Source organism: Crocodylus porosus, unplaced genomic scaffold, assembly GCF_001723895.1.
Source record: "Crocodylus porosus isolate Cpor-Errol unplaced genomic scaffold, CroPor_comp1, whole genome shotgun sequence".
Classification (NCBI taxonomy): domain Eukaryota; kingdom Metazoa; phylum Chordata; order Crocodylia; family Crocodylidae; genus Crocodylus; species Crocodylus porosus.
This window is the reverse complement of record NW_017728943.1, coordinates 75,153,866-75,171,333: the sequence shown is the minus strand read 5'-3', so window position 1 is coordinate 75,171,333 and position 17,468 is coordinate 75,153,866. Positions and strand designations below refer to the sequence as shown.

Below are 17,468 nucleotides of genomic sequence, written 5' to 3'. Positions count from 1 at the left end.
CCTAAACACATAGGTGCTTCAACTTCATGACTTCTCCCTCCTTGATATCCACCTGGAATCCAGTCAGTATTTGCCTAAAAGGTTTACAAGCCTGGGGGCAGGCTTCAAAAATTCAGGAAAGAAAAATAACACACTACGTTCTTTCAAACCTTAAATAAGTCAGCATTTGAGTCGATAGCACTTATATAGTGCCTATGTAAAAATCTTAATAGTTAATAAAACCCAAAGTTACTAGCATGATGTGGAAATTTCTATGAAATGATGATATAATATGCTGTCAGTGGCTTTCAAGATGCAGTAGGTGAGCTGAGATCAGCTGCTGTTCTGGTTGGTTTGTGGCATCAGAATGAGAATGCATTATTTCTACAAAGACGTAACATTGAGAAGTTGGTAGGCCAAGTATATCTGACCTTTTAGATGTCATGTGCTGAATCTCAGATGCATGAACTGTTGTGCTTTTTTTTTTTTCTATTGCAGGCTAGGAAGCCAGATCTGAGTTTCTTTGCTGTGGATTGCTTCCATTTTGCTGAGAGAGGCTATGCTGAGATGGCCATGGCTCTCTGGAATAACATGGTAAAGGTTTATACAATAGCTCCATATGTACTTATGGAAGGAGCTCAGAAGAATAGAAGAAGGGACACAGATACTACAGGGAGAAGTGAAATAGAAAATGGCTAGACTGACTGGGAGGGAAGTGCTGCTGTCCAGTAACAACTATGCCTTCCCTGGCCTGCATCCTAATGCAATAGTATTGGATAAATCAGTGATTCTCAATCAGAGTGCTGTGGCACCAGGATCTTTTTAAGGGTGTCTTGGGGTAGCATGCAGCATTAGCACTGTTAGGTGTACAAGTGCCTACACATGATTCATAAGATAAACCCAGAGATCTTGAATAGAAATCCATAGGATCAAACTCAGCCTGGTCTGTTGTGGTCTTTCTGAGTCCTTTGCAACAGAAGAATCATTCTAGTATCTTTCTGTAGTGAAAAAAAAAAAGTGTGAAAAGTAAGAGCTGGCATTTTCCAAAGGGTGCCTTGACTCTAAGAAGGTTGAGAACCACTGGGATAAAGCAATGTAATCCTAGCAGGGATCCTTCTTCAGTGCTCCAAATGGAGGTGGGAAATGTTTAAAGATCTGCCTACAGGGAAAGTACCTCCTGATTTGGCAACCAAGTTGTATTAAAGCAAAAATCAACATGGGTGAACATTTGATCCTGCCTATCTCCAAAGATCATCTTTAATTAATTTTCCCTTTATAATGAACCAAACAACAAAATCCTGTTTCCCATGTGGAAGGTGGAGTGGGGCATTTATTTTCTGCCCTGCTTCAGGGATTTGTTGGGGGAAAGACAGCTTTAAATTTCTGTCAGAGACCTGCCAGGGAAATCTGCAGGAGCAATGTGCTGACTCATGCATTCCCATTTAGCCAAGCCCTCCCACACTATGAGCCTCCTGGCACTTCTGGGGTTGTGCCATTCCCAGGGACCCTGGTATGGAGAGGAGGGCTATGGATACTTTACACCACTGCAACATTCTCTCCCTACCCCAAAGATGTGGCAGCAGGGGTCCTCCCCCCAGGTTTGTGCCAGCAGACTAAATCAAGGTAGATTGTCTTTTGGTGAAATTTAAACAATTGAACTTGGTTGTCTGCTAAGTAAGTGTGCATGAGTCTGTGGCTGAAGGTCATAAATCAAGAGTGGGCTTCCATTACCACATACCAGCTCCTGGAGGGGGGCAGTCCAATATTTCCCTTGTCTGCCATTCATTTCCCGAACATGAGTGCTCCTTACTCGTCACTGCGAAACTGTTCTATCTGTGCTGCTCCCCCTTTCCTACGTACACCTAGGAGTGTTGAAGCAAAAACCAGGGATAATGAGGCCTTGTTAGCATTAAAACATCTGTCTGAGGGCTAGATCTTGGGCTGCTGTGAAGCAATTCCAGTCACTGCCCCAGAGTTCTGTTATGTCCACTGAGGATCGGACCCATTTTATTTAAAACTAGTGGCTGTCCTCATAGCTCTGCCCTGCTTCCCAGTCTGAGTCCATGTATGGAGAGTCTGTGCTATGACTGCTAAAAACGTATTGTTTTTCTGTTCTGCTTTGCTCAGCCCTATTCTGTTCCCTGAAGCAGCTCAGCAAGCTGCAGGCAGAGGGCCAAATAAGATGGTTTTCTTTGATGCACATAAAAGGCCAGATTGTGTCTGCTCATTCGTGTGGGCATGCGGGGATGGGGAGGGCACAAAAGTCTTTCCCCAACCCTTGTGCTGTCTGCCCCTGCTGCCGAGTGCAAGGACCAAATGTGTTCCTGACCCTCGTGGTTGCAGGGATATGCAAAGGGTTGCTGCTTAATAGGGAAATATACCAGTTGAAGTCCAGCCCCTTCCCCCCACCAGACCACTGATTTGGCCAGTGACACAGGAGAGTACAGGCCATGCCCTAATGGTTGGTCCAGTGTGTGTACACTCCCTACATGCTGAGGGACTGTCCTGCAGCACGGGCCAGACCTTGAGGATGCAGGTAAGGCCGTGAGTTCATGGTTTAAAAACTGAGTGGCATATAGATTAAATGAATGCTGCTTGCTGCAGATCTTAACACACAGCTAGGCCTTCTTCTTGACTTCATGCCAAACTCTTTCCTGGACACCCTGGTTCAGGAAGCACCAGATTGTACTGAAACCTGAGAGAGCACAGACAAAGCCATACAGAACCAAGCTCTGTAGATCCAAGGATGCTCATCAGGATGCTTGTTGCCTCCACTATGATTTAGCAAAAATAACATGCACTTGTAAGAATTCACCTAACAGGCAGGCCAAAGAGTTAAGGCTCTTGTGTGACATTGACCTTTACCCAGCAGCAGAATTCCACGACAGTCAGCAACTCTTCGAATCCCACTGTTTTGCTTTTTCTCTCATCTACAGTTGTTTTTGCATATAACTTTCTGTCTTTCTCCTTGTTTCTGTTTTTGTCCTTCATCTCCATGCATTTCTAGGCACATCTCCCTTCCATTTCTATTTTTATTTTTGTATATAAGACCACAGAGCTGGGAAAGTCTCCCCAGTAATTGTATTGAATGTATGAATCTTGTTCCTAGAAGTAAATTTAGTTCCCTGTCTCAATTCCATTTTGGGTGTTGTTACAATACTATGCCACCCTATCGTGTCCCTTTCTTTTCTGTTCCCCTCAACAAATGAGGTCTGTAGATGTTAAAGAGAGGGAGACACCCAACCTATGCCAGTTTTATCCCTCTGTTTAAGAAACAACGGTGCAGCCATTACTTAGGTAAAACTCCTTACAAATTCTGTGTAGGTGAGTATTGCAGAGATTGGTCCCGTCTTCAGTGTTATGTGGCTTCTCTGATTGCCAGCCCCACTATTATGGTATGTAACTACTTTCCAGGAGTGCATTAAGCAAGGTGACTAACATCTGTCAGATGTTGGCTTCCTCCCTCTGAGTCTCCCACAGGGAAGAATTGTGTGCAAAATAAAGTGGGATTTCTTTTAATGCCCATGGCAGTCTATGCTTAGGATAGAGAAAACCGCTCAAGCTTTCACTTGGAGCCAAAGGGGATGGGTCCTTGTAATGGTCCTTACTCTCTGGAGGAGGTGGTTCCATAGGAAGAACAACAGTTCTCCATGAATTTGGCCTGTGAGTTGCAAAATCACTGAAGAATCAGTCATGTGACCCACCATACTCCACAATCCCTTGCTGGAGCATAGCATGGTAGGAGATTGATGGAACACAAACATTATGGTACCAAACATCTGGACTTGGTCTGGCCTTTGAATACTGTCTCAGTGGTCTGAATGGGAGGATGGAAAGCCTGGGCAGCTTCCACTGCTCCATACTCCTGCTAGGCATTCTCATTGATGCCCCTGGTGACCTCTCGCATATGCACCATGATCCAGAAGGATCAACAGTTATCTACTCTTGATAGAACATTGTAACTGTACAAGTGACGTGGGTTTAGGAAGAAAAATTGTCTGCTTGCTTATCTGTTCCTCTTCCCTTCCTTCAGCTGGAGCCAGTTGGTAGAAAACAGAGTTATAATAACTTTACTTACAACAGAATGAAACTCAAGTGTCCAAGTTTGGTAAGTAATTACCACAATATATATATTCTCACCCCTAGAGTCACCTTGGTTCTCTTTTTCTTTCCTGCTGGGAAATGTAATTTGAGCATGCTAAAAGACTGCATCATTGGCACAGACTGGTTTACAGAGTACACAGACGCTCTAATTTCTTAACAAAAATGGTAGTTTCCAGAGACATCTACTTACTTGGATTTCATGCAAAAATTCAGTGCTGCCATTGTAAAAGCTTACTTCAACCAGTTTTCTGTTGACTGCATGTTTCCATTTGATTATCTGCACTGACTGGCCTCAAAAGCATTGTCAAAACTGCTGTCATATGAAATGTAGAAAAAGAAAAGAACACGTGTATGGGTCTGGGGAAAAAAACAATGCTTTTTAAATGTGTTGGGCTAGGGGAGTTTTTGGGAGGCCCCAAATGAAGAAATGGTCTACATTATTGTAAAGAAATAGGGACAGCCCTTCTTCAATAAGGGTGGCTGGCAAGTGTGCAGAATACTGCTCCTAAGTGTGCTAAGGCCAATAAAGCCCTCTGTCCTTCCAATGCAGGAGAATCCCTTTCTGTATACATCAAGAAACAGTGGACTGCAAAGTACAGTTCCCAGCCCAGAGGAAATAGCGGTGCCTTACTGGGCAGTTATAGTGGCGGCGGCAGCTGGAGTCCTGGTTGGTTCCCTGCTTGTTTGGGCTGTATTGGTAAGAAGATCCAAAAAGCAGCAGAAGAGGAGACAGATTGCAACAGAAATGAAATCAACATTTCTATAAACCAGACTCTCTCAGAGAACTTGTATCTGCCTTTCCTGGAATTGGGGTGATGGGAAAGAGCTCTTTTAATACTCAACTGTTTTATCATCTAAATGGACTGACCAGTGAATTTTGAACTAGATCACCTTGACTGTACATGATAGTAGAGCATGCGTTAACCTGGCAGTGTCTTCTGCATGTACCCATGCCTAAAAAGGAATCAAAAGTATACATCAAGGCTTCTTCCTTCTAGGTGTACTAATCATCTATGGGATGAAAATTACCCTACATATCAAGTCCTAACATGAAGTGAGAAAACTATTCATGCTTTATCCAGTGCAGGCTCAACTGTTTTCTATGGCATGCTTATACAGAATAAAATGATATATCATAATTATGGAGTTTTAGCTATTTTCCAGTGAAGTGGTAAGTGACACAAAAAAGGAACGGGTATCCAGGTTGTAGCCATATTAGTCTAGAGGAAAAAGCAATCGGTGTTCATAGTAGAGGTGATATCTTTTATTAGACCAACAAGATTTTTGCAAAAAAAAGTCTTTAATTGCAAGCTTTCTGGCACAAACCCTTCATCAGGTGTTGGAGAAAAGACTGTAAATGTTCTCCTGGGTAGAAATTTAAAGTTCATATTTCATAGGATTTCACAGAGGAGTCAGTAGATGGAAAACTCCTCTGGGAACAGGACTTTATTTGTTGGATCCAAGCAAAAGCTGTAAGTTTTGAGATACTAAGTCTCAATATTTAAAAAAAAAAAAAAAAAAAAAGCTTTATTCAATACTTCCAATCTGGCTGGAGGCCTAAAGAGAACTGACTGAACCCTTCTTAAAGGACTTGCCTCATCTTATGCAAATTTCATGTCTTTCTGGTCTGCTCTTTCCATAAGCTGTTTCAAAATCTGATCAGGAACTTGGAATATAAAGATCACCTCTTTCTTTGTCTGTACTTTCATGATATTTGGGAGAGGGTTGATGCAGGCTGTAATTTCCTGTTTTAGTTATAATATGTTAATTCTGTTGAAACGGAAAAGCATTTTAACTTGCTATGGGTTTGTGGGGTGTGCTGTGCTTACATTCCAGGAATCATAAATAATAGGGAAGAACTAGATATGAAATGGTTCTTGAGCAAGGGCTGTGCTGCCTGGGTTTCTAAACCTGCTCAGCATTCACCCAAAAAATATATTTTCAAGCACACTGAGACTCCTTTGTTTTTTCCCTTTTAGTATCCATGGGGCCTTTGTACACACCACAAAATTGGCCTTTAAAGCAGCTTTAATGCCCTTTTGCACCACTTCAGTGGCATTGTTGTTTGCATGCTTGGCAGCATATTCCACTTTAAATGACTTTGGTACATAGCAAGATAAAACACCTCCGAGGAGTTTTAGTTTGCTACCTAACAAAGTGCAACAGTGCACAAGGTGCTGGAAGCTGACATGCTCAGGGCTTGGTGGGCCCTGTGAAGCTCAAGGGCTGTGTGACCCAGAGGTAACCCATGCAGGCAGGCTCCACTGAAGAGGGAAAAAAAAAAGTGGTGAGCCTGATCTTTTTTTTTTTTTTTTCTCCCCAGAGCCTTTCTGCTTGCTTGAGCTGTGCAAGGCCCAGTGCTTCCCTCTGCAGCTGGGGTGGGGTGAGGTGGTAGTGCTTCCCTTGGGACCACCTGGACCAAGTGCCAGCAGGCAGGTGCTGCCTGTGGGGCCCCCATGCAGCTCAGGGACTGCTTGGCCCACTGGCAGCTCTCCCCTCCAGCCTCCCCACCCCACCAAAGAGACGGGTAAGGATCAGGCCTCCACCCTTGTGTACATGCCATGGGGTTTTAGTTGGGTTTAATTCTCCCTAAATTGAAGTAGTGTTTTTAAAAACCCACCATTTCAATTTAGGGAGAACTAAACCAAATTAAACCCCCATGGCATGTATAAGCCCACTGTGACACAGGATACTGGGCAAGATGGATCTATGGTCTCACTTGCCATCCTTATGTTCATATTTTCCCATCTCATCCCCACTGGTGCCCATAATGGAATGGGGATAGGAACTGGAGCATCATGATATAATCTGGTTTCCAGAGACACAGCTCCACCAACCACTTCTTTTGGTCAAGTGGACCAAAGTGGAGCTCAGTCCCCCACACCCCTGTACGCAACAGAGAGCACCTATTAGTTCTGAGGATTGTTGTAACTTATGGCACTTCCTGTGAAGCACCATGAGTTACAGCAGAGAGCTGAACATTTGTCTGTGCCCCTCAAGATGACATAGAAATTGAAAGTCCTTACAGTGTTCAGCATTATAGGACTGCCCCTCCCCCCATACACTCCCTTTGATGAGGGAATTTCCCTTCAGCCACATAGAGCTCCTGCATCACCCATCTATACTGTCTCAGCAATGCACAGGGGCTAGAGCAGGGGCCAGAATGCCCCCTGCATAGGCAGAGGGAGAAAATATTATTTGGGGGTGCTGAGCATGCACCCCCCCCAATGGTAAGTCTGTGGAGGGGAAGGGGCAGGGGGATAAGGAAGGGGCATGGGGGGCAGATGGAGGCCCTCATAGCAAGGGAGGGAGTGGGTCAGAGGCAGGGGCTGGGGTGAATGTGGCCCTGGGTCCGGGGTGGGTCATGGGACAATAGAAGCCTTGGGCAGCTCATCTAGTGGTGCAGAGGGGCTCCGGCTGCTGCATTCACCCTGGGAGAGGCATGGGGGGGCACATGCCCCCCAGATTTGAGCACAGGATGGAGGCAAGCTGCTGCTGTGTGCTGACCTTTGTGCCCTACAGCTGCTGTCTTGGAGCTGCACAACGCAACGTACCTGTGACCTGCACTGTGCTGTGTCCCTAGCCTCCAACGGCAACCCACCTCCACCCCCCACAAATGTGGGGGGCACGTGCCCTGCCATGCCTCTGCTGGGGTGTGCACAGTGGCAGGAGCCTCCCTGGATGAGCTGCCCAGGGTCTGACCATCCCACAACCTGTCCCAGGGCCCCATTCACCTCAGCCCCTGCCTTTGCATCTGCCCCACTCCCTCCTTCACTGTGGGGGCCTTGGTCTGCCCCCCACTCCTACCCCTCCCCTGTTCCTTCACAAACTGAGATGTCTGCCATCCTGGGCAGTGTTCCACAAGCCAGGCTGCAAGTGTCTGAGTTGTGCTCGCCCCTTTCTCACCTGCTGCAGCTGCCTGGAATCAACACCTGGGCTGCCCTGTGGTGCTACCTGCTGCCCTGTGTTTGGGGGCTAAGCCCTCTTACCCCTGGCCTTCCACCACCTATGGCCCCCCTCAGTTTATGTTTCATAGATGCTCCTTTTTGCCCTTTTCCCACATAGGCTGAAGTGACTGAAGAATTCCACTGACATTGAAAACTGAAAGTCTGGCAGTTTACAGCTGTTCCAAAGGTAAAATTGTTCCCTTGAAAAACTGAATGTGGAACATCCCCTCTGCGCCTGATAAATGGAGCTTGAATGAGTGACAAAATATTCAGGTCAGGATCTTGGTCTGCCTGCACTTAGCATAGTGTGAAATCAGGGTGTTATCTGTGTCTCCCATTTGCTGACATTTCTCCATGCACTGCATCTCCTTTATTAATATGTCTTTGGTTTATACTGCCCTATGACATTTTACCTCATTGGACCAGCTGAGTAGGGCAGGCTACTCTTCCCAGTCTGTATCACTAGAGAGCCTTCAGATGGACTTCTGAATTTCCCACCAGATGCATAAGAAATATATTGAGTCAATATTACATGTATATATTGTATCAACTAATTCTGATTATTTTAGCCACTGAAATGTGCCTCCTTAGGGCAGTCCATTTTGAATGCTGATCTTATGAAATTATAGAGGACACCTTATATGGAACACTTTGGATGAACCCCAAAACCTAGGTCTGCATTGGCTGGGGGTATGAGAGATTCTGTGGAATTTCTTAGGGGCACAAAGTCTATTGTCTAACTCAAATCCCAGTTGGAATAATAAATCTATGACAACACACATTGAGTCTGAATTCTGGTCAGCACTAATTAATAACTCTCAGCAACACTACACAAAAAATTGTTTTTGGACAGGAAGTGAACAGGACTTTACTGAATTTAAATTATAAGGGCAGTCTCATGTGCAAAATGAGGATGAATGAACCTTACCACATATTTAGAGAAGTTGTGAGGCCTGGGCAAACATTGTGAAATTGCTATAGTTAGTCAGTGGACAGGCACCTTGATTCTAGGTGCCCTTTTGTGGCTAAAGGCCCTTCCTCATGGAACATTACAATATCTTGCACTGGATCAAATGGTGAAGTGGAGTTGCATCATGCATACATTTGACACAAAATGGGCAATACTTAAGTTTCAGCAAAAGACATTGGAGGTAAGATTGCTACATTCATAAAGGCTTGAGTTGGCTCAGGGTGGGGGCTTGCTAGTGACTGTAATGATTACAAGCTACTTCCAATGACTGCTCAGTCGTCTAAGAATGTGAGAAGCAGGGTGTCTACGCGAGATGCAGTAGACTAATCTACTATGTAGTAAAGCATCACCATCTATACATGCACAGCATTTCCTGTGCAGTAGGTTAGTCTATTGTGAGGTTGCCTACCGCCTGTAAATACAGGTAATAGATTAACTGCACAGTAAGGGCATGTGTAGATTGCTGACCAGGAGCAAATTGCTCCCGATCAGCCCAGACAGCAGGGAGAGGGGAAACCTGTCTCTTCCCCCAGGCAGTTGCTTCCCAACCCTATGGCCCAAACTGGATTGTGGAATGGGGCTGGGAATATGTCTTCTTCCCCAGTTGCTGCTTTCCTGGAGGCAGTACATCTTCCCCCACCCCACCCCAGAGACCAAAGCCTGACCCTGGTGCCCCCTGCCAGCCCAGGGCTGCCACCTGGTGGAGGCTGGGGCTCTCCCTGGTGGCTGTAGGAAGGCACAGCAGGGCTGGAGTAGCCCTGCACTGAACTGTTCCCCTTGGGAGCAAATTTGCTGTAGACAGGTGGGCATGTAGACTCCCTGCCAAAGAAAGCTTACTGTGCAGTATTTTACTTACAGAGCATTAATAGCACATGTAGATATGCCCATATTGTGTTAAAGGCTAGGAATCGTGGGATTGTTTTATGTTATTTCTGAGGGACGGTACTGAAAAGCCTGTGTTGAGGGCTCAGCAGACAGGACTTGGAAATCTCAGCACTGAGGCACAATCTATAGATTTCCACAGCTCTATCATCATTTTCTAAATGCCTTTCAAAGGCGTAGGGAATTCATAATTGCACAATAGTTGGTTGTTCATTTTCTTGCTTTCCAAAGGTAAGCATTTGACCTACTCTCAGCAAAGTCTCAGGTAGCTTGGGTTTCCAGTGGGAGAAGAATGAAACAGTTTATGAAGATGATTTACTGGTAACTTAACTGAAACAATGAGACATGGGGGCATCTATGAAAGCTAAGTGTACCAATGATACTCCTTACATTGCAACTACTCTTGTCTAGAGTACAGATGCTGCTGATCCAGGGAACTGAGAAGGAACTTGAAATGGCAGCATTCTGTAGTAAAAAAACTGACGCTAGAATGCATCAGCTTAGCACATGAAAGGAAGAAACACAGCAAAAGTCAGCAACTGGCACTTCTCACCACTTAACTTTCCTGGATACCAGATGTTGAACCATCTTTTGCCTGTTTAATTCATGTCTTGGCTCACTGGGCATCTGATACGCTTCAGAAACTACTGACACAATCTTAAAATGCTTGGGGGGAGAGAAGGTGGTATTCTTCTTAACCTGTTTAGCAGAACTTCTGAGCACAGAGTAAAAACTGCTCCAATTCCTAATACAGTATCAGACAGATAAAGTGTTTCCCAATTGAAGAAGTGGAGAGTCTCTGGCTTTTGGTAATTTTGAAACTGGAACAAATAAAACACAGAAGAACATCTCTTAGGAAAACAAAACACTACTGCATTGGTGAGGAGATGGACTAAGGTCTATGATGCATCTTTTTCATGTCTGTTGCCTATGCAATTCTCTCACCATACAGCAATATCCTGGATCAGGTTTGAGCATTTGTGTAGGGCTACATCAGGACTAGGTTTCTAACACTAAAAGCTCTCTCCACAGTCCAGCTGCTTGTTGGTTCTTTGACCTATTCATCCTTTTAATCAAGGGGCTTCCGTAACAGATATGAAATTCCAGTGCATGCATAAAGTTCACCCCTGCCCTCTACTGGATGGAGCACGTGATCTGCTCATGTCTTTGCCAGTAGGTCAGTGTAACAGGGAACCCTATCCCTGTTACCCGAAGGCAGGTCAGCCCCTTTAAGACTAGAACTTTCCAGGCACAGCCTGCGGGCAGAGAGGGGTTAAAAGCTGGGCCTGGCCAGCTAGTCAGGTGACTGGAAGGGGGCAGGCCAGAAATATAAAAACCTGGGGCTTGGCAGTAGTAAAGGGGCAGCAGCCAAAGGGGAAAGAAGTGGTACGTGGGAGCTCCACAGAGAGGCTTGGCTGCTGGTCCAACTGCCGCTGATCCTCAGAGAAGTGGCAGCAGTACCGCTGGGAGGAGTGTCACAGGCAGTGGGGAAGCAGAAGCACCACGTCACAAAGAAAAATGCAAGCTGGCATTGCTGCCTCCTTCTTCAATTTCTATTTTTTTGTTTTGGTTAGAACCCACTAACTGACTGTGTGTGTGTGTGTGTACATATATATACACATACTTCTGGTTGATTGATTACCGGTGGTTTGTGGATGAGTCTGTAGGGGTAGAGGAGGCCTCATTAGTGCCTTAGGCACAGTCATAAAAGGCCTGGTGCACCAGGTGTGGAGTTTGTGCGCTTTTGGGCTGGGCCAGTGGGGGTTTGAGACCACTGCCCAGCTTTGAACTTGCAGCCCCTGGCTGTGGGGCTAGTGGGTGGGCCTCTGGGCCAGACAGCCTGGGCTCCATATTGGAGGCAAAAAGGAGGGCCACTAGCCCTAAGATCAAGGAGTTAGAGCCCCAGAGTTGAACCCTATCTGGTGGGTTTAGAATGGGAGGCCTAGCTAGAGAAAGACAGGGGGCAAGGCCCGTGGTGGCTGATAGCCCCAACATAGAAATACAATAGGCAGTCTCCCACTTACAAGAACATCTGTATAATATTTCCATTGAGACCATAGTAGGCAAGTAAAAGTGGGATACGAGAACCATTAAGGGACTTCAAGGGCACCCCTCATAGGTCGCAGATAACAAGCCAAAAAAAAAAAAAAATGCCGCTGGGGAGGGCAACCTGTTACGGTTAGGATCTTGCTTGCTCTGGACTTCCTACTGTTAAAGAAGAGTGATGCTTCTGCCATTCTTTGCATATCTGGGGGCACCCATCCTATGCAAAAGACCTCCTTCTAATCCCCTCAGGCCAACGGTGCTGCTGGGATGCAGTTTAGCCAGTGCTTATGTGGCAGTGTGATTTGATGACTAGGACGCTGCATTAAGAGTCAGGAGGCCTGAATTCTGCTCTCTGCTACTGCCATGTATGACTGGGGCAGGTTACTTCACCTACCTCCACAGGTGTTACAGAGAGCTTTCCCACCTTTGTATAGTGTTTAGGGGTGTAAGCCATCCTCTACTAGTGCTGGCCTGGTAGTTTTTTCCTGCCATTGAGTGTGGTGGCTTGAAGTGGTGACTTTGGGGATTCCCTCAGTCAAAAATTGCCTGTAAATGCAAGGGATTGAGCTCATAGGCCCAGGAGACTCCTTCCAATCCTTGGCTTCTAGGAAGGATAATGCCACATACCTGCTACACATCAGTACTGCTGTTTGCATTCAGGATTGTTAAAAAATTCCTTCTGTTGTTTAAAAATAACCATGAAGAGAACGCTTCATTAAACACTTCTACTGATGATGTACATTTAGAATTCCCAGAGTACCAACCTACAGCCACTGGCTGACTCTGTTTGGCTTTTAATCTGCAACATAATAAAATCCACAAAGTACTTGGCCAGTTAGAACAGCAGGTGCCCACACCATCAACTCTCCTTCCATTAAGCAATAGTAGATGAACTCAGAGGATCTCCAAGCCTCTCAGATTTTGAGACATGCTTAGGAACTCCTCGGAGAGATGTTATTTTAGAAAAACACCTGCCACAAGTTAAGACCAAAGTATAAGGGCATGCCAAGCCTAATGATCAGCCACCATCATTGCTCAGTGCTGCTGAATCCCATTGCCCCTGGGATACAGAAACGCTGAATTCAGTGGTGCGTACTAGGGCTGCGTGAACTTTTGCTGGCTGTTTAGTTTTGATGCTGTTTTGACTTGTTTTGAGCTTGAAATGGTGAAATGGAAACAAAATGAAGGGCTTGGAAACAGCCTCAAAACAAAATGAGGGGAACGTTTTGCAAGTTTTAAAACATTTCGAAGCTGAAGCTGAAGCTGGACTTGTCTACAGGGAAAGAGAAAGTAAGGAGAAGAGGTAGGGGAAGGACTGCTCTTGTATTCACTGTGTAGCTGGCCAGTGACTGTCATCCTTCTCTGAGGTCCCTTTCAATCCCAGCGCTCTAGGGGAGGGATGGAAAAAAAGCATAAAAGGCAGTATTGTTTCAACTGGCCTGCTTTCTGCCTTGGGGTCTGACAGTTACTGAGCTGTGTCTTCCAGCAGCTCATGAGTGTTAAACAACAAAAGCTACTACTAACATTGATTTGAATGATTTCCTACTTGCTAGCCTAGCCTAGCAAGTGGGATTCCGTAATACCTTTTGCTTTCTTCCAAACCCTTTTATTTTATTATAATGTTAATTGATTTATTCTTTTCAATGTTATAATTATATTGGATATTACATGATAGAATTTATATAGGAAGGGAAGTATGTTTATATTTTATTTCTATACATTTATATCTTGCGGCATATACACATCTTACAGAATTTATATAGGAATGCAGATGCATTTATATATTTGTATAAAAACAAGACACCATGAAACACACCATAAAGTGTGGTGGAAAGGCAGGTAGGCAAGCCTTCAGGGAGGAATGGAAGATGGGGTAAAGGGAAAGCTGTAAGTTTTTGTTTATTTGTTTGGTTGTTTCCCCCCGCAACCACCCTAGAGAGAGCCTCTTTCCTGCAACTAGCAGGGATGAGGCTTCCAGAAGCATCAAGGAAAGGGGAGCAGTGCCAGTGTGACTGCCTGCGCCTGAGACTGTCTTCCCTCCAAGAGCACCAACCATAACCGCCCTCCCACACACACACCATGACAACAAGCACCAGCATGACAGTCTCCTCCATCCCCATTTCACTTCCCATGCTGAGCCTTCCAGTGCCAAAGGAAGAACTGGATCTGGATATGAGTGCCCTAGCAAGGGAAATTCTTGGGAAGGAGGGGGAATCATCTGAGTTTGTGCTCCACACCTCTCAAGTTTTCCCTAGAGCCAGGTCTTCTTCCCCAGAAGGCACTTCAGAGGAGGTAGAGGGTGCAAAGGGAAGCGGCTCAGCTGAGTCTGCTCCTCCTGTTTCTGTGCCTCTGCTTGTTGAGGAGGGGGAAACTGCAGCATCCACACATGCACCCACACCCCAGAAGCAAGCTGGTAGGGTGGTCTGGGATTGTTTTGAGCCAGTGGCGATGCATAAGGGGTGCACGTGCACCCCTTGTCAGGCCACGCTCCCTGTGTAGGTGGTGGGAAGGGGGGCAGGCAGGAGCACCGGTGCTCCCCCTGTGAGCGCTGGCTGGGGTGTGGGGCCACCAGGAAAAGCAGCTGTGCCACTTTCAGAAGTTGTGATTGCTCTTTGGTGAGTGAAATCAACGCCCTCCCCCCCACCCCCAGTCAGTGAGATCAGCCACCAGAGGAACCTCCCCCTGCTGAGTGGTGTCAGGGTGGGATGTGCCCCCCAACCCTCTGACTCAAGAGGCACCAGTCACCCATGTTTTGAGCTGGTAGATGATCCCATGTATGCTATCTGCCTGCACTACCAGGGCAAAGGAACCAAACACATGAGTACTACGAGGATGCTGATGCATCTCCACAGGCACCACCCCTTTGACCTTGCTTCTCCTCAGCCTAGCACCAGTGGGAACATGCCCAAAGGGAAGTCCCCTTCTTGCTCCAATGTCTCTGTCCCCCCAAAGCTGAGGCAGGCCACCCTGGAACAGCGGGGGAAAGGCAGGGACAAAGCGGGGCTTCTTTCCAAGGCAAATAAGGTCACCCAGAGCATTGGGGAGATGTTTGCTGTTGATGGCCAGTGGAATGAGTTTGTTTTTATCAAGAGCAGGTAAAAAAATCTGAGTGTTGGCAAATCTGGGAGTGTATTTATTACTCCTTAGTTGAGTGACCAGGATTCAGGTGGCTCATGGCCCCATTCTACCAAGTGCCTGCATGCACTACCTTCAGCAGGATGGCGGTGTCCTCCATGTATGAGGCATGCAAGGAGTACTTGAGGGAGGAGCTGTGCAAGGCAGGTTCACAGGTGGCCTTACACTTGACCTCAGACATCTGGATCAGCCAGGGTGGAGATTGCGCCCACCTCTCCCTCACAGGGCACTAGTGCAACCAGTCAGGCTGTCAATGGGCTCTCCTTCAAGCTGAGGTGATGGATGAGTCCCACATGGTAACAGAGATCATGGAGGCTGTGAACTGCTTGGTGCTGGGGTGGCTCATTTAGCAGGGCGAGCTCACCAACAATGGGGCCAATATGGTCAAGTTGGTCCATGACGCCAACATTGTTGGCATCCACTGTGTGTCACACAAGTTTAACCTCATTGTCAGGGATGCCTTAGAGGGGGATAGCACCACCACCACCAGCAAGCTTATTTCCAAATGCAGGAAGGTGGCAGACTACTTCCACTGGAGCATCACGGGGGGGCAAGATGCTGTGGGACAAAGAAGCAGAGCTGAACATCCCACGGCACAAAATCATGCAGGATGTGGAGACTCAGTGGAACTCCACATACCATTTTCACTGACTGGTTTTCTTACCTACATTGCATGCCAGCTTCTGGCTGCTTTACTATTCCTTCCATTCAGGAAGAGCGCACACACTAACTGCAAGTGCTTTCCCAGGCTGACAAGGTTTTGCAACCTGAAAGCTTGCTAAGATATATTTCTGTAACTAACTATTCAGTTGGTCTGCTAAAACATACCAGATTAGATTGACCCAAAGGAAAGGATCTTGTCTGCCAGTGCCATGTCCTTACACCAACAACCCTAGCACCTGACTGGAAGGACACAGGGGCCCTGGGCACATCTAAGCCCCAGGGCTGGGGCTGGCAGGGAGAGTTCTCTGGCAGCTGCTGAAGAAGAAGCTCCTGCAGGAAAGGAAAGAAAGGCTCTAGTCTGTGGTTGCCTGAGATGCTGCTGGTGCTACTGTGCTGCTTACTAAGTTATTACTTGTCATTTAAAGTGGTGGACCAGACTGAGGCTGTAGGGGAGGGGGAGACCTCATTGGGGCACAGTACTGTGTCGTGTAGAGGCCCCACCACCAGTGAGGCCACGCCTTAACACACGCACAGTGTTGCCCATGTCATGAGTTTTGCTTGTCAGCAACCTGAGTTACAGTTTCCCAGAAAGCCCTGCATCTATCTCCTTGAAACTTAACAGGCTTCGTGGCTACTATCCCTGCAAGTTTCATTTGAATCAGGCAAGAAATGATAAAATTATAGGTAGTTTCATACTCCCTCATTTATAGCCTATGGCGAAACAGCGAAACTGGGTCGCGGTTTGAATGTGCATCTGGGACCACAGCATGTTGAACCACGTCGGAGCAGTTCTAGCTGCCAGGGGGCCCAGGGCATCAGCCTGCTAGTCTGAGGCTGCTCCAACTCAGCTCAACATGCTGCAGAGGGGCTGGCTGGAGCACAAGAGTGCTCTACTATGGGCTAGCCAGCTGGCAGCCTCTGCACTGAAGCACCCTCGTGCCCCAGTCAGCAGGGGCAGTGTCAACATGGGTGCTGCTGCAGAGTAAAAAAAAACTCTGCAGCAGGATAGTACTTGTATTTACTAGTACTATCTTGCTTGTATATACAAGTACTTGTATTTAAAAGTACTATTCTGCTATGGAGATTATTAGCTTCCTGCAGCCTGATAGGGCCGCATATGTAGATGTGAGACATTCACTGAGCTAATTAGTTGACTGCAGTAAGCCTCTCCTGTAGGTGCTCCCCTTAAGTTTCACATACAGCTGCTGCCTCCCTCCCTGTCACCACCACTAGGACAGCCCTTGTCTTTATCCACCAGTCACATGGCCCCAGACCAGCTTTTGCAAAGGAAAGCAAAAATAAACTGTAAAGAAATTAAATAAATTGGAGAGAACATAAGGGAGATATAGGGGAAGATAAGACTGGTAAGTACCTCATATAGATAAGGAGCTTTTTTTAGGTCCTCTAGCACCTCTTTATCTGAGGACTTTGCAGCACTTTACAAACTTACCAACACTGTTTTCCAAATTGTACACAGGAACTATCAAAATGTCATAGATTTCATAGACATTAGGGCTGGATGGGGCCTCATAAGATCATCGGGTAGAGCCCCCTGCCCAAAGGGCAGGAAGTCAGCTGGGATCAGATGACCCCGGCAAGATAAGCATCCAAACATTCTTGAAGGTATCCAAAGTACGTGCTTGCATTACTTCTGGGGGGAAGTCTGTTTGTGACCTTTACAATTTGTCTTTCCTTGGGGCACACTGGTGAACAGATGTTCTCCTGGTTCCTGATGCACACCC

At 46.5% G+C, this 17,468-nt stretch overlaps 1 protein-coding gene and 1 long non-coding RNA gene across 2 annotated transcripts in view; one reads left to right on the top strand and one right to left on the bottom strand.

The window, feature by feature from the left end:
• PLB1 (phospholipase B1) overlaps positions 1 to 5,287 on the top strand; it is a 102,706-nt gene extending 97,419 nt beyond the window's left edge. Inside the window, exons 49-51 of the mRNA XM_019548590.1 lie at positions 478 to 573; positions 4,013 to 4,087; positions 4,634 to 5,287. Coding sequence (XP_019404135.1) covers positions 478 to 573; positions 4,013 to 4,087; positions 4,634 to 4,849 — 387 coding nt within the window. The 3' untranslated portion in view covers positions 4,850 to 5,287. The remainder of the gene's footprint in view (positions 1 to 477; positions 574 to 4,012; positions 4,088 to 4,633) is intronic.
• Positions 5,288 to 6,093: 806 nt separating this feature from the next.
• Positions 6,094 to 11,233, bottom strand: LOC109319241. Its single transcript, XR_002103429.1, has 3 exons — positions 11,220 to 11,233; positions 9,253 to 9,255; positions 6,094 to 6,282 (listed from the first exon to the last, which is right to left on the bottom strand). It is a non-coding gene; the product is annotated as an uncharacterized LOC109319241 (long non-coding RNA).
• Between the last annotated feature and the right edge of the window lie 6,235 nt (positions 11,234 to 17,468).